The sequence below is a fragment of the Myxocyprinus asiaticus genome, chromosome 19 (assembly GCF_019703515.2).
Source record: "Myxocyprinus asiaticus isolate MX2 ecotype Aquarium Trade chromosome 19, UBuf_Myxa_2, whole genome shotgun sequence".
NCBI lineage: Eukaryota > Metazoa > Chordata > Actinopteri > Cypriniformes > Catostomidae > Myxocyprinus > Myxocyprinus asiaticus.
The window spans coordinates 28,254,914-28,269,281 of record NC_059362.1 but is presented as its reverse complement, the minus strand read 5'-3'; the positions used below and the strand labels follow the sequence as shown (position 1 = coordinate 28,269,281).

Here is a 14,368-nt window from a genome sequence, read left to right as displayed (position 1 = left end):
TCGTGGCTGAGTTGCTGTCATTCCCAATCGCTTCCACTTTGTTATAATACCACTGACAGTTGACTGTGGAATATTTAGTAGCGAGGAACTTTCACGACTGGACTTGTTGCACAGGTGGCATCCTATCACAGTACCACGCTGGAATTCACTGAGCTCCTGAGAGCGGCCCATTCTTTCACAAATGTTTGTAGAAGCAGTCTGCATGCCTAGGTGCTTCATTTTATACATCTGTGGCCATGGAAGTGATTGGAACACCTGAATTCAATTATTTGGATGGGTGAGCGAATACTTTTGGCAATATAGTGTATATATATATACACACACACACACACACACACACACAGTTGAAGTCATACACCTCACCCAAATACATTTAAACTGAGTTTTTCACAATTCCTGACATTTAATCATAGAAAACATTCCCTGTCTTAGGTCAGTTAGGATCACTACTTTATTTTAAGAATGTGAAATGTCAGAATAATAGTAGAGAGAATGATTTATTTCAGCTTTTATTTCTTTCATCATATTCACAGTGGGTCAGAAGTTTATGTACACTTTGCTAGTATTTGGTAGCATTGGCTTTAAATTGTTTTAACTTGGGTCAGATGTTTTGGGTAGCCTTCCACATGCTTCTCACAATAAGTTGCTGGAATTTTGGCCCATTCCTCTAGACAGAACTGGTGTAACTGAGTCAGGTTTTTAGGCCTGTGTGCTCACACATGCTTTTTCAGTTCTGCCCACAAATTTTCTTTGCTGATTTCTTTTGATTTTCCCATGATGTCAAGCAAAGAGCCATTTTAAGGTAGGCCTTAAAATACATCCACAGGTACACCTCCAATTCAGTACACCTCCTATCAAACGCTAATTGTCTAAAGACTTGACATCATTTTCTGGAATTTTCCAAGATGCTTAAAGGCATAGTTAACTTGGTGTATGTAAACTTCTGACCCACCTGAATTGTGATATAGTCAATTAAAAGTGAAACAATCTGTCTGTACACAATTATTGGAAAAATTACTCATGTCATGCACAAAGTAGATGTCCTAAACGACTTGCCAAATCTATAGTCTGCTAATATTAAATCTGTGGAGTGGTTAAAAAAATTAGTTTTAATGACTTCAACCAAAGTGTATGTAAACTTCTGACTTCAACTGTATATATACACTCACTGAAATCTTTATTAGGAAAACCTGTACACCTACTTATTCATGCTTATCTAATCAGCCAATCATGTGGCAGCAGTGCAGTGCATAAAATTATGCCGATACGGGTCAGGACTAGGGATGGGCACGAGTACTCGGGTACTTGGACGTGGCAGCAATGATCGATCATGAAAACGATGGTCGATGGTGATCATGCATGATGTGACTTCTCACTTAATTCGAAATTCAGTGACAATTACCTGACAACTAAACACAAACATGTCAAAGAGGGAGCTTATTTTTAATTTTGAGATTGATGAGATTGACTTGCACTATACATAATTAAGTAATATTGGCATTATATTCATGATGTTAGCCAGAGGGTAACTGGCCCCACATTGAGCCTGGTTTCTCCCAAGGTTATTTTTCTCCATTAACCAACAACTTATGGAGTTTTGTGTTCCTTGCCATAGTCGCCTTCGGCTTGCAAACTGGGTTTCTAAATACAATTACTATTTAATTACTTATTTTTAAACACAATTCACAATCGTATTTTATCAAACTACACAATGATTACTGTAAGACATTATAGATATTACAGTTTCATTTTCTGTTAATGCATGATTTCCTGTAAAGCTGCTTTGAAACGATGTGTGTTGTGAAAGGTGCTATACAATTAAAAATGACTTGCCTCGATTACGTTGTGATTTTGAGGGATATATTGATTGTCAGAGACGTCTCATAGCAACCAAACTGATATATGACGCTGTAATGCTATCGTTACGATCATCAAAGAGAGTGTAATTAACTGTGTTTTGAACACATGTCTCTGTAAAACGTTTGCTAAACATGTTTTATTATCATTTAATGTTAGAACTTTGACTCATTAATGGATATTATTTAATAAAAGTGAATGTTTGTCACTGACTGTAAACCTCCCTGCCCTGGGTGCCGACATGTTTGCGTGAAGTAACACACACCTGCATCTTGACGAAATGGGAGTTGAAGATTTCCTAACGAGTTTCCAAGTTAGAAGTCCAACATAGAGTGTCATTCCGTTGCACTTTCCCCAGTTGAAAGGTGGAAATTCTGACTCTACGAGTTGAATGAAACACTTCATGAATCATCACAGCAACAACAATACAGAGCATTGCAGCTTTTCCCACAGGAGCGAGCAAACACACACACACACCAGGCGTGTGGCAGTGGACAACACGCTGCGAGTGTTTTAAACAGCTAGACAGAGCGCAGCTAAATGGAACAGAATGCAGTGTCTTCAAAACTGAACTTCAACTTTGCACGCATATTAAAAATGCAATGGTTATGGCATCTCCTGTTAAGCCAACCACGATTTGAAAACAGACGGTTTAGACAGTCACTAAAAACACTGGTGCACGCTTACTAAGATTACTACGGTAACCTGAAGGAAGAACAGACAGATGCGCATTGTGCACATTCTGTCACGGAGTTGGGCAGCAAATCTTCACATAATGACAAAATATGATGCATTATATTTTGATTATGCAATCTTTTGTACATTTTGTAACAGATTATTTTATAACAGCCTGTAATAATGAATAGACGATACACTGGAACAACAAGAAGCAATGCAGCAGCCAAAGACGTTTGTTTTACTTATTATTATATATAAAGTTATGTACATGTCATTGCCCCTCCAAGTACTCGAGTAGACAAAATGACCAAAATGCCCATCCCTAGTCAGGACCTTGTTAAGTTAATGTTCACATCAACCATCAGAATGGGGAAAAAAAGGATCTCAGTGATTTCGACCGTGGCATGATTGTTGGTGCCAGACGGGCTGGTTTGAGAATTTCTGTAATTGTTGATCTCCTGGGATTTTCATGCACAACAGTCTCTAGAGTTTACTCAGAATGGTAACAAAACAAAAAACATCCAGTGAGTGGCAGTTCTGCGGACTGAGATGCCTTGTTGATGAGAGAGGTCAATGGAGAATGGCCAGACTGGTTCGAGCTGACAGAAAGGCTGCGGTAACTCAGATAACCACTCTGTACAATTGTAGTGAGAAGAATAGCATCTCATAATGCACAACAAGTCAAACCTTGTGGCGAATGGGCTGCAACAGCAGAAGACCATGTCGGGTGTACTATACTGTATATACACTCACTGAGCACTTTATTAGAAACACTATGGTCCTAATAAAGTGCTCAGTGAGTGTATATATAGTACATTTATTATGTTTTTAAGACAATTTCCACTATAATTATACAACATGTATAATTTGCAAGATAACTGTAAATGACAGCTTTATGCCTTTTGTAACCCCGTATAAGCGCTTTACAGATATGAATTCATAAAAACATCATATTAACCTCAGCCGTCCTTCCATTTACACATGTTTTTTAAGTAAGAGTTCAGTGTAGAAATTGATTGGTTTTCGGTCACACGTTCCTGTCAACTTTTGGGCCATGTGTGGTGTTTTTTACAAGCAGGAACAAAGATTTAGTCACTGAGTTGAAGATTTAATTGTTGGCTGAATGTAATAAACATATGAATTCCTGAGAGAGGAGACCTTGCTAAAAAATTGGTTGTGACTTATAATACAGTGGTTAGATATTAGGCCTAATTTTATGAATTAAGGTTGTGGATATAACATGAAATTAGACAACCCAAACAAAGCCAAAACTGACTGATACACAAAGAGCAGAAAGAAAATACCTGTACAGCCCAGAAATGAGAATAAAACAGGTGTGTTATGAGGATGATATGAAGTAGACTGTTTTCATCTTCACCCTGCAGATGAACAGCTCTGATAATAATAATAGCCATAAGTGATTTTGCTTTTAATATCAAATGCCATTAACATGTCAAATTAATGTATACGTTTTGAAACATTACCTAGTAGTTGTTAAATGTATACTTACATTTTGGACACTAAGGAACTCATGATTTCCAGCCACATGTATAACCGGAGTCCAACACAATTTGTTACATTTCACTCAGCGCTTCATCTCTAAAGGCAAAAAATGAGAGGAAAAGGCGCTTTACTACTAGCGCTCTGTCCCTTCGCAAGTGCGCATGCATGCTAATAAGCGTCTACGCTGCAAGGAGAGAGAGATGCATGGAGAGAGATGGATTTACAATCCAATAGAAAGAAACTATTGATTTCTTGTTTTCCTTTGTGTGGATAACAAATGAATTTTCTGAACTGTGAACATGGAAAGTGCAGGGATAATTAAAATGCTGCTTGTCTGTCTGCACACTCAGTGTATTTGTGTGCTCACGCGACTGTGCACCGGTGCGTCCAGTACATTATGTGCTCTCTTGTTTCTGCGTGCTCAAGTTAATCATGCTCGCTTGTCTCTGCATATGCTGTTAAAAGACTGTGATTGCTTCTTGTAATTATTGTGCTCTCTCGTTTGTTGTTTGCTTGCGCTAACGTTATAAATGCAGCATGCTGGCCCGATCGGGAAAGTGAAAGTTCTAGCAACTGACCTGAATCACTCTCACATTGGCCGTGGGCCATCTGACAGTCCTTATTGTCGAGCCTGACTAAAATCATACCAGTCTGATTTTTGCCAAGTCAGACTAACGGATCTAGATAATGCGATTGTAGCTTGACCTCGTCCAGCATGTATGTAAACCACAACTTGCCTCAATGTTGAGCGAGTGCTCCAAAAGGCAGAGGTGACATGCGACATAATAACTTTAATAACTATTCAAATATGCATTGTGTTATGTATACTTGGTCAGACATATGAAGACTGTAGCTCGACAATGCAAAAACCCACTGTATCTCAATTGTAACTGTGCATGTAAACAAACTGATTGTTAGGTAATACATTTATCATCAGTTTATCAGTACTGTGAGGTTATTAATCTTCTGTGGCTGGCATATGGGAGGATCCAGTAATGTGGTCATTGAATGAAATCATGCTATGACAAATTTTCTCTTACCTTAGTTGGCTTTCCAAGTCATTAAAAGACCCAGCTGCAAGGGGGGCCTGGGTAGCTCAGCGAGTAAAGACACTGACTACCACCCCTGGAGTCGCGAGTTCGAATCCAGGGCATAAGTGACTCCAGCCAGGTCTCCTAAGCAACCAAATTGACCCAGTTGCTAGAGAGGGTAGAGTCACATGGGATAACCTCCTCGTGGTCACTATAATGTGGTTCTCGCTCTCAGTGGGGCACGTGGTGTGTTGTGCGTGGATGCCGCGGAGGATAGCGTGAAGTCTCCACACATGCTACGTCTCCGCAGTAGCGCGTGCTCAATAAGCTACGTGATAAGATTAACGGATTGACGGTCTCAGATGCGGAAGCAACTGAGATTTGTCCTCCGCCACCTGAGTCACTACGCCACCATGAGGACTTAGAGCACATTGGGAATTGGGCATTCCAGATTGGGGAGAAACAGGGGAGAGAAAAAAAAAAGACCCAGCTGCAGTCAATTTAAACTCTTTTTGTTAGCTTTAGTGGGGTGAAAAATATATGCTGATTGTAATCTAATGTAGTCATTAACGTCAGTCGTTTCTTTCTTTTCTTTTTTTCTGTGTGTTTGACTGTTCATTCTGGCATGCCATCAGAGCAGTGCAGCTTGGGAGTTGGCATTGATGTCGTCATCATTCTGTTGTACGACAGCAAATACTGTTTGTCATACTAGCTTTTTAGATACTGCAGCATCGTATTCTGTGCCAAAACTAAAAAACATAGACAGTCAAGTTCTGTCTCCTTTGATATTGTGTCAGTCCAAGCAGACTCCCTTGAGTGTTTTTGTTAAATGTACTCCCAGTTCAGGTTGGTTGAAATGTATTCCAGGCACACTTCCTAAGTCTCATGGAAATCGAGGCCTAAATCATGTTATATTCGGCACCACTCTGCTAGCCAGGAGTTAAATTCTCAGCAGTGTTATACAGTTTTAAGATGGTCCCATTTGTTACTTAAAACAGGATAGCAAGTTTGGATTTGTGATCTAATGTTACTTTAGACTGGAACAAAGTCCTAATCAAAGGAGTTTAATGTCAAAGAAAGTGCTAATGCTCATTTCATATAGTCCAGATGTGCTTTTGGGAGGCAGTCCAGTAGAGTCAAAGGCCTGTATGAGGCTTCACTCTGGGTGGTGTAAGAGATTGGGAGGTCATCTGAGAAAAGGGGTTAGGGATTATTTTTTAGTCTCTGCCTGCCATGAAATGAATCTGCAATGGTAACGAGGTTTTAAGGAGTTGTGTTAAGGGTGAACAAGGATATTAATGAAAACTAGCCTTGCAGATTTAGGAGGATTTAAGTGAAATGTACACAACCAATTCATATCACTGACTTGTTTACCTGCTTGAGTTTCCATTTTCTTCTACTTATTTTAAATATTTAAATGTTTCTGTCCCGTAGGAGTACATGATGTACCGTAAGCATACCTACATGCGACTAGACGGTTCATCCAAGATTTCGGAAAGGCGGGACATGGTGGCTGACTTTCAGAGCCGGTGAGTTTTCAACTAGTCAGCCCAAGAGTTTGGCATTCTTCTGATCAGGTTTATTGTGTTCCCCCCCAGTTTAGTTCAGTTTTAGTTTTTCAGTATATTTAGATTTTAGTTGTAGTATTTTTCAGCTACTGATATCATTTAAATATGTTTAACGCCATCATTTCTCTGGGCCATTTAATGTTATCACTATCTTGCGTCATTTTCATGTTTTATGAAGGTGGATTTTAAAAGTTTCAAATTTTTTATATACTGTGTTTCTAAAACAAATTAATTAATGGTCATTTATTTTTGTTCTTTTGGAGTCATGAAAACGTATTTTAGTTTAGTTTCATATTTTTCAATTGTGTATTTTTTATTTCAGTTAACAACAATTTTTTTAATAAAGATTTTGTTCTAGTTTTTGTTAACAGTAATAACACTGCGTCTGTCAGCAAGGATTGGGCAGGAGACGTAAGTGTCTGTAGGCGTCTGTCTCTTCTTAAGCCTAATTGGGGCTTGTTTTTCCAAAATGTCTCCAACCATAAATTCCTCATCCCTGGTAGTGTTGTTAGACAAGAAGGGTTTTGCTCTCTCTCTTTGTCTGTCTGTCTTGTTTCTTCTCAGTCTTATTTAAGAGTTCTGGTTTGCATTAGCTCAGCACTCAGTGGCACATGGGTCTCTGGTTTTTATTTTGCAGAGGAGTGTGCTGTATATTGGAACATCTCTTCATGTAAATCCTGGGTGGCTGGACAGGCCCCTCAGAGAGAGTGATCTGCCTCTCCTTTATTTGCTTTCTCTCACTTTTCCGGTCTCCCTCCCCTTGCAGGACGGATATTTTTGTCTTCCTTCTCAGTACCAGAGCCGGAGGTCTGGGGATAAACCTGACAGCTGCAGACACGGTGAGGCCACAGCCTAAAAGCACACTGTGCTTACCAGATCCACTTACCCCCCTTCCAGAGGCCATGAGAACTGCCTCTGAAATTTTATGAACCCTATGACATTTAGCACTCATGTAATAATAGCTGCTGAACTCTTTAACCTTAAAAGAATAGCCATTATTTACTCGGTCCAATGTTGTTCCAACCCATGACACACGAAATGTTAGGATCATAGGCAGAATGTCCGAGCAGCTTTTTTCCATACAATGAAAGTGAGTCTGTGTTCGCTCAATGAATTTCATCTCATGTACAGAATAACAGATGTGTTGTGTTCAGTTTGGTATCGTGCACTGAGTCTCATGCGCTGTTCTGTAAATGTACAGTAAAAATTTTATTTAAATGGCTACTACAAGTTTCTATACAAATCTAAAACAACCCTATGACACCAGGTTTCTGTGGACGGAAGAGAAAATGAGAGCATTTCACCATATCTGGAATGAGGTGCTCATCCAAAGGCTATTGTAACATGACTTAACATAGAAAGTTCCTGCAGTTTTCGGCCAAAATAAAGGTTTGAGGGTTTAACCTGGTCCCATAGAAATGCTATGTACTAGTGCCCGACCGATATACCGATATTAGCCTTTATCAGGCTTTATCAGATATATCAGTATCGGCGTAAATGTTTACCGATATGCACAGATATGAAAACTTTTTTTCAGAACATATAATGCCGAAAACAATGCTGTAGAATTGGTGTCATTATGTAGTTTGTCCAGCAGAGCACGCTCCGACTCCATTGTTTACAGAGCTGAGCTGACGGTGGCTCTGCAGACAGAGCGGAGTTAAGCGTTAAGTTGCTAACTAGTTTGTGAAATACATACTGGAATGTTAATAAACAATGACCCCATCATTTTCCCTTTTCAATATAACTCATATAAAATTAACCCTATCCCTGACAAACATGTCACTCATGTTTAACACATCTGTTTTCTATGTTAGCCAGCTATAGTTTGTCAGTGCAGTAAGTAATGTAGCAGATTGAAAGGTAAACATCAGAGCACCTTTTTGTAGCTCAGCAGACAACGGTGCAGTGGTGGTCTGTTGAGTGTTGATTTCACGCTATGTTGTTACCTAGTTGGTGAGACGCAATGCTAGTCCATCTTTTACTCTCCGTGACAACGAGCTTATAGCTAACTAGCTAATCACACAGCTACTTTCATTGCTTGTCAGCTGAGTGGAAGCTAATGTGCAAACATGTATTCACCAAACTGTTTTGTTCAGGATTCACAGTTTGGTAGCCCTTAAACCGAACAATTCCAGTCATTGCATTTATAAAATGTAATATTTAAAAGTCTGGTTTTCCACTGTTGAAAGTTTCTCCTGAACTTGTATAGCAGAATACGGTGTAACACCGCTGCCGCCGTTTCTCTCTCGACTCGGCAGGTGTAAATGCTTCTTGTTTTACAACCTGCCAACAATTGACTGGCAGTATTAATATAGTCAGCATTTGACATATACTATACATTACTTATGTTTATTTAGCTATTTCTTTTATTTTTATTTATTCTTTATTTTAATGGTCAGCATTTGACTGATACTAAACAGTACTGATGTTTATTTAACTATTTATTTTATTTGTATTTATTCTTTATTTAAATGGTCAGCAATTGACATACTAAACAGTACTGATGTTTTTTAAGCTATTTAATATATTTTATTTATTCTTTATTTTCTCAGTGTTTTTTTCTAGAATTTGTTGACAGTGTATAATAATAATGTCAAATATTCTTTGATAAAAATATTTGTTTAAGAAAGCAGCCTTCTAAGTACCTTTGCATAGTCATATCGGTGCAAAATCAGTGAATAGTCCACATAGAAAAGGTCTGTTTTCATTCCATCTCAAAAATTAACCATATTGGCCACCATATCAGTAATCGGTGAATTTTCACCTTCTAAAATCGGTATCGGTCTCAAAAATCTCATATCGGTCGGGCTCTACTATGTACAAGTTAAGAAATTATCAGATAAATATTACTTATAGTTTAATAATATTAATATTGTTATTATTTATTATAATAAAATTGTAATATATTTCTGTAATTTCTTAATGTAGTAATAATAACCATTATTATTATTATTATTATTATTATTATTCAGAATAATATTGCAATGATATAATATTCAAGTTGTCTGGGTTCCAAAAAATAATGAGAAAAAAGTGCACAGTCTTTGCACAGAATTCTTGACAAAATGAACTGTTCATATGACAACGTGTAGCTAGCTACAGAAAAACTTTTGCAATCATTTTTTGTTTTTCAATAAATTTAAACATTAAAATTTTACATATATAAAGTATATAATTTTTTAAAATATAATAAACTATATTAATAATAATATGGTTATCAATTTTCTATAAGAATTATGTTGTGTTATATATGCAAGAGCTGAATTTTGTAGGAAACACTGCTAAAATATCTAAAGTCATTGTGAGTAACAAACCCAAATTTGAGTCATTATTCACTAATAATATTCCCTCTGCTGTTGCTCTGTTGTATGGAAAAGTGCTACTCTGACAATTTTGGGGGAACTATTCCAGTTCGCTATGTTTAGAAGGTGGGTCTTTCTTTTGAACACTTTGAGGTTTACAAATGAATGCGTGCATGAATAAAGAAAACACTATGGAAGAGCAATAAATTGAAAAAAGTGTGTGTGAGGTTATCATATCATGTGAGTAAGGTCACTGCCTCTCTGTTCAGGTGATCTTTTATGACAGTGATTGGAACCCCACGGTTGACCAGCAGGCAATGGATAGAGCCCACAGACTGGGGCAAACCAAGCAGGTCACAGTCTATCGGCTCATCTGCAAGGGCACTATTGAGGAACGCATCCTACAGAGGGCCAAAGAAAAGAGTGAAGTAAGTACATGGCATAGTATATGTCACTATTCAGAATCACAGCTTGATAAAAGCTATGGTTGGTTGGTTGATGTTGATTTCACATTAGTGTGGCTTCCTTGGACCAAAAGGTTATATACATCAAAACTGTATAACTTTAATTCAGTTAATTCAGCCATCTTGCCATGGTTTGTCAAATTTACTTATTTACCTCATAGCTTATGCCAGTTTTGGTCAATTTGAGTTAGAACAACTATGTTTATCTAAATGTCAAACCTCAAAAAACTCTATACAGAGGCAATATGGCTGGTTAAAGGAATATTTAGCCTATGGTTGTAATTATCAAGTTGCGATTACAGCTAATTACACTGTAATTAGCCTATGGTTGTAATTGTCAAGTTGCGGTTATGGCTAATTACACTGTAATTACACAGTAATAAGCTATATGAACTGTCACATGTATTCAAGGTATCAGCAACACATCATTATAGTCAGTATATGTTTTGGATACCTCAAGAGTCTTCTCCTCTTTTTCCTTGTTACTGATTGTATTTATTTATTCTCTGTCTCAATAATACTTCTCTCCTGTGTTTTTAGATTCAGAGGATGGTAATATCAGGAGGAAACTTTAAACCTGACACTCTGAAGCCCAAAGAGGTGGTCAGCCTGCTATTGGATGACGAGGAGCTGGAGAAAAAATGTGAGATGCAATGATATTCTACACTGGCGGCCAAAAGTTTGGAATAATATAAAGATTTTGCTGTTTCGGAAGGAAGTTGTTACATTAATTCACCAAAGTAGCATGCAACTGATCACAAAGTATAGTCAGGACATTACTGATGTAAAAACCAGCACCATCACTATTTGAAAAAAGTCATTTTTGATCAAATCTAGACAGGCCCCATTTCTAGAAGCCGTCACTCCAACACTTTATCCTTGAGTAATCATGCTAAATTGCCAATTTTTGTACTAGAAAATAATTTGCCATTATATAAAACACAGTTGAAAGCTATTTGGTTTGTTAAATGAAGCTTAACATTGTCTTTGTGTTTGTTTTTGAGTTGCCACAGTATGCAATAGACTGGCATGTCTTAAGTTCAATATTAGGTTAAAAATGGCAAAAAAGAAACAGCTTTCTCTAGAAACTCGTCAGTCAATCATTGTTTTGAGGAATGAAGGCTATACAATGCTTGAAATTGACAAAAAAACCTGAAGATTTCATACAAAGGTGTACACTACAGTCTTCAAAGACAAAGGACAACTGGCTCTAACAAGGACAGAAAGAGATATGGTAGGCCAGATGTACAACTAAACAAGAGAATAAGTACATCAGAGTCTCTAGTTTGAGAAATAGATGCCTCACATGTCCTCAGCTGACAGCTTCATTGAATTCTACCCGCTCAACACCAGTTTCATGTACAACAGTAAAGAGAAGACTCAGGGGTGCAGGCCTTATGGGAAGAATTGCAAAGAAAAAGTCAGTTTTGAAACAGAAAAACAAAAAGAAAAGGTTAGATTGGGCAAAGAAACACAGACATTGGACAACAGATCATTGGAAAAGAGTGTTATGGATCTTAACCCCATTGAGCTTTTGTGTGATCAGCTAGACTGTAAGGTGCATGAGAAGAGCCCGACAAGACAGCCACATCTATGGCAAGTGCTACAGGAAGCGTGGGGTGAAATGTCACCTGAGTATCTGGACAAACTGACAGCTAGAATGCCAAGGATCTACAAAGCTGTCATTGCTGCACGTGGAGGATTTGTTGATGAGAACAAATTTTTTCAAATTGTAATAGTAATTTTTCACATTATTAATGTCCTGACTATACATTGTGATCAGTTAAATGCCACATTGGTGAATAAAAGTACCAGTTTCTTTCCATAAGAGCAAAATCTGTACATTATTCCAAACTTTTGGCCGCCAGTGTACATTTTATTAAAGCATGCATTTGTATAATGTAAAAACAGTATTGAAAGAGTGGGTTAGCGATATTGGCACTGCTCTGATTAGATGATCTGGTTGTGTTTCAGTGCGTTTAAGGCAGGAAGAGAAAAGGCAGCTGGAGGAGAGCAGTAAGGTGAAGGAGCGGAAGAGGAAGAGGGAGAAGTATGCAGAAAGAGTAAGTTCTCCCATATAGGCATGAAGAAGTGATGAAGAATATACTGGCAGTGCAGTGGTGTCACATTTGTTCATGCATATTTGGAGTGGGTGGTATGATCAGAATCTCTTATAACGGAGTAATTTTACAGTATATATGTTTGTTAGGGGTTTTGATGTGTTAACATGTTAATTCAGTGTGATAAATTATATAAAAAATAACACGTTTAAGAAATTAACGCAATAATTTCCTGAACTGTAATATGGATTATTCCTACAATCGGAGCAATTCAAGTTTGAAGTACCACCTGTTTTCAGCAGGGGGCAGTAATTGAAACTCCAGCTGTATAGGTAGTGTGCAGCTGTACAGACAACTAAACTCTCCCATGACAGAGCCACGAAGGTTGTTATTTCAGTAAATAAAAGAATCTCTGACTAAACCACACTCAGGCTTTCTTGACACAGGTGACATAACAAGATGAGAAAGCGTACTTTCATTTAAACACAGCTGGACTGAGTGCAATTCCAAGTGCAGGTATCTCGAGACTTGTTTTACTTAGTTTTAAACTACGTTAAACTTGACACAGCAACCTAAAAACGCTGTTTATGACGCGACGCAACCAAAGTGAGACGCTCGCTTATAATAAGTCTACCTTGGACAGACTGACGAATTCAGTTGCAAAATAGATTGCTATGGACTGTAGGCCACTGATAGGTTTATGTTAATAATATGGAAATTAAAAATATATTGCCTTTTAAAGCCACTTTAAATTATATTTATAATATATATTATATTTATAATTAAATATATATGTTTATTTAATTATTATATATTGAATTATTGTTATTTGAGGGCCGTTCTCAGCAAATATTTATATATGCAATTAATTTGATTAATTAATCAGCATATCATGTAATAAATTCAATTAAATCATTTTAAACGATTGACAGCCCTTATCACTAAATAGTTATTTTTGCTGGAAATTCATCGAAAATGGTTTGCATTTCAATGCATTGCATTACTCTTTGCTAATGCCTATTTCTGGATAATTCAGTTAATTAAATACTTTAAATACTGATTCTCGTTTGATTGTTTTCTCTTTTTATTTGGAACTTTATGGATGCAGACCAAAAGATAAGAATATTGCACAATGATAGACGTGCCAATATATCTTCTGCAGGACAAACAGTACAGCAAAATCTCTACTGTAACACATTTCTACAGTTGCACTATGTATATATCGTCATATATATGACATAGTAAATGTCATATATATATGTAAATACATATCACTGGGCTCACAGCCATTACAAAAATGTCCTATTCTCCCTCTGCCAACATTCTCTCTCTATATTCTTTCTTATTTCTTCCTATATTCCATCTTTCATTTTTTAGAGGAGAAAGGAGGATGACCCAGACACTAAGAAGAAGAAGGAGGGTGTGAATGTGGTCATCCCTTATGCCCCGTCAGCAGACAACTCCAACCTTTCGGGTGATGGTGAAGACTCCTTCATCAGTGTGGACATGGACTCTGCCATGCCCAGCCCCTTCAGTGAGGTAAAAGTGTGAGATTTAATCCCCAGATCCCAGTTTAAATAACTGTTTGATTATTATGATGTTTATTGAATTGTAGAGGTCATTGTGTCTGGAAGAATTATTGTACAGTGCTGGCCATATAATGATATACTTTAGGCCAGGGATATGTACTTGAGGTACCCCATGAAATTTCAATGTTCTAACTTTTTAATAAACATATTAAACATTTATTTTAATTCAATTAATTATTCTTAATTAAAAAAATAAATAAGATCAGAGTAAAGCATTTTCTTTTGTTGTTTTTCATCCAAAAAAATGTAATTTGTTATTTAATTTAATTTGGCATTGGCATTTCTATCACAATCTCATGAAACCCCTGCAGTT

At 37.2% G+C, this 14,368-nt stretch overlaps 1 protein-coding gene across 3 annotated transcripts in view; it reads left to right on the top strand.

The window, feature by feature from the left end:
- LOC127410079 (chromatin-remodeling ATPase INO80-like) overlaps window positions 1-14,368 on the top strand; it is a 67,976-nt gene that overhangs the window by 48,823 nt on the left and 4,785 nt on the right. For all 3 annotated transcript variants that reach the window (XM_051645132.1, XM_051645133.1, XM_051645131.1), the window contains 6 exons: window positions 6,504-6,598; window positions 7,404-7,476; window positions 10,212-10,370; window positions 10,947-11,049; window positions 12,381-12,469; window positions 13,844-14,005. In XM_051645132.1, coding sequence (XP_051501092.1) covers window positions 6,504-6,598; window positions 7,404-7,476; window positions 10,212-10,370; window positions 10,947-11,049; window positions 12,381-12,469; window positions 13,844-14,005 — 681 coding nt within the window. The remainder of the gene's footprint in view (window positions 1-6,503; window positions 6,599-7,403; window positions 7,477-10,211; window positions 10,371-10,946; window positions 11,050-12,380; window positions 12,470-13,843; window positions 14,006-14,368) is intronic.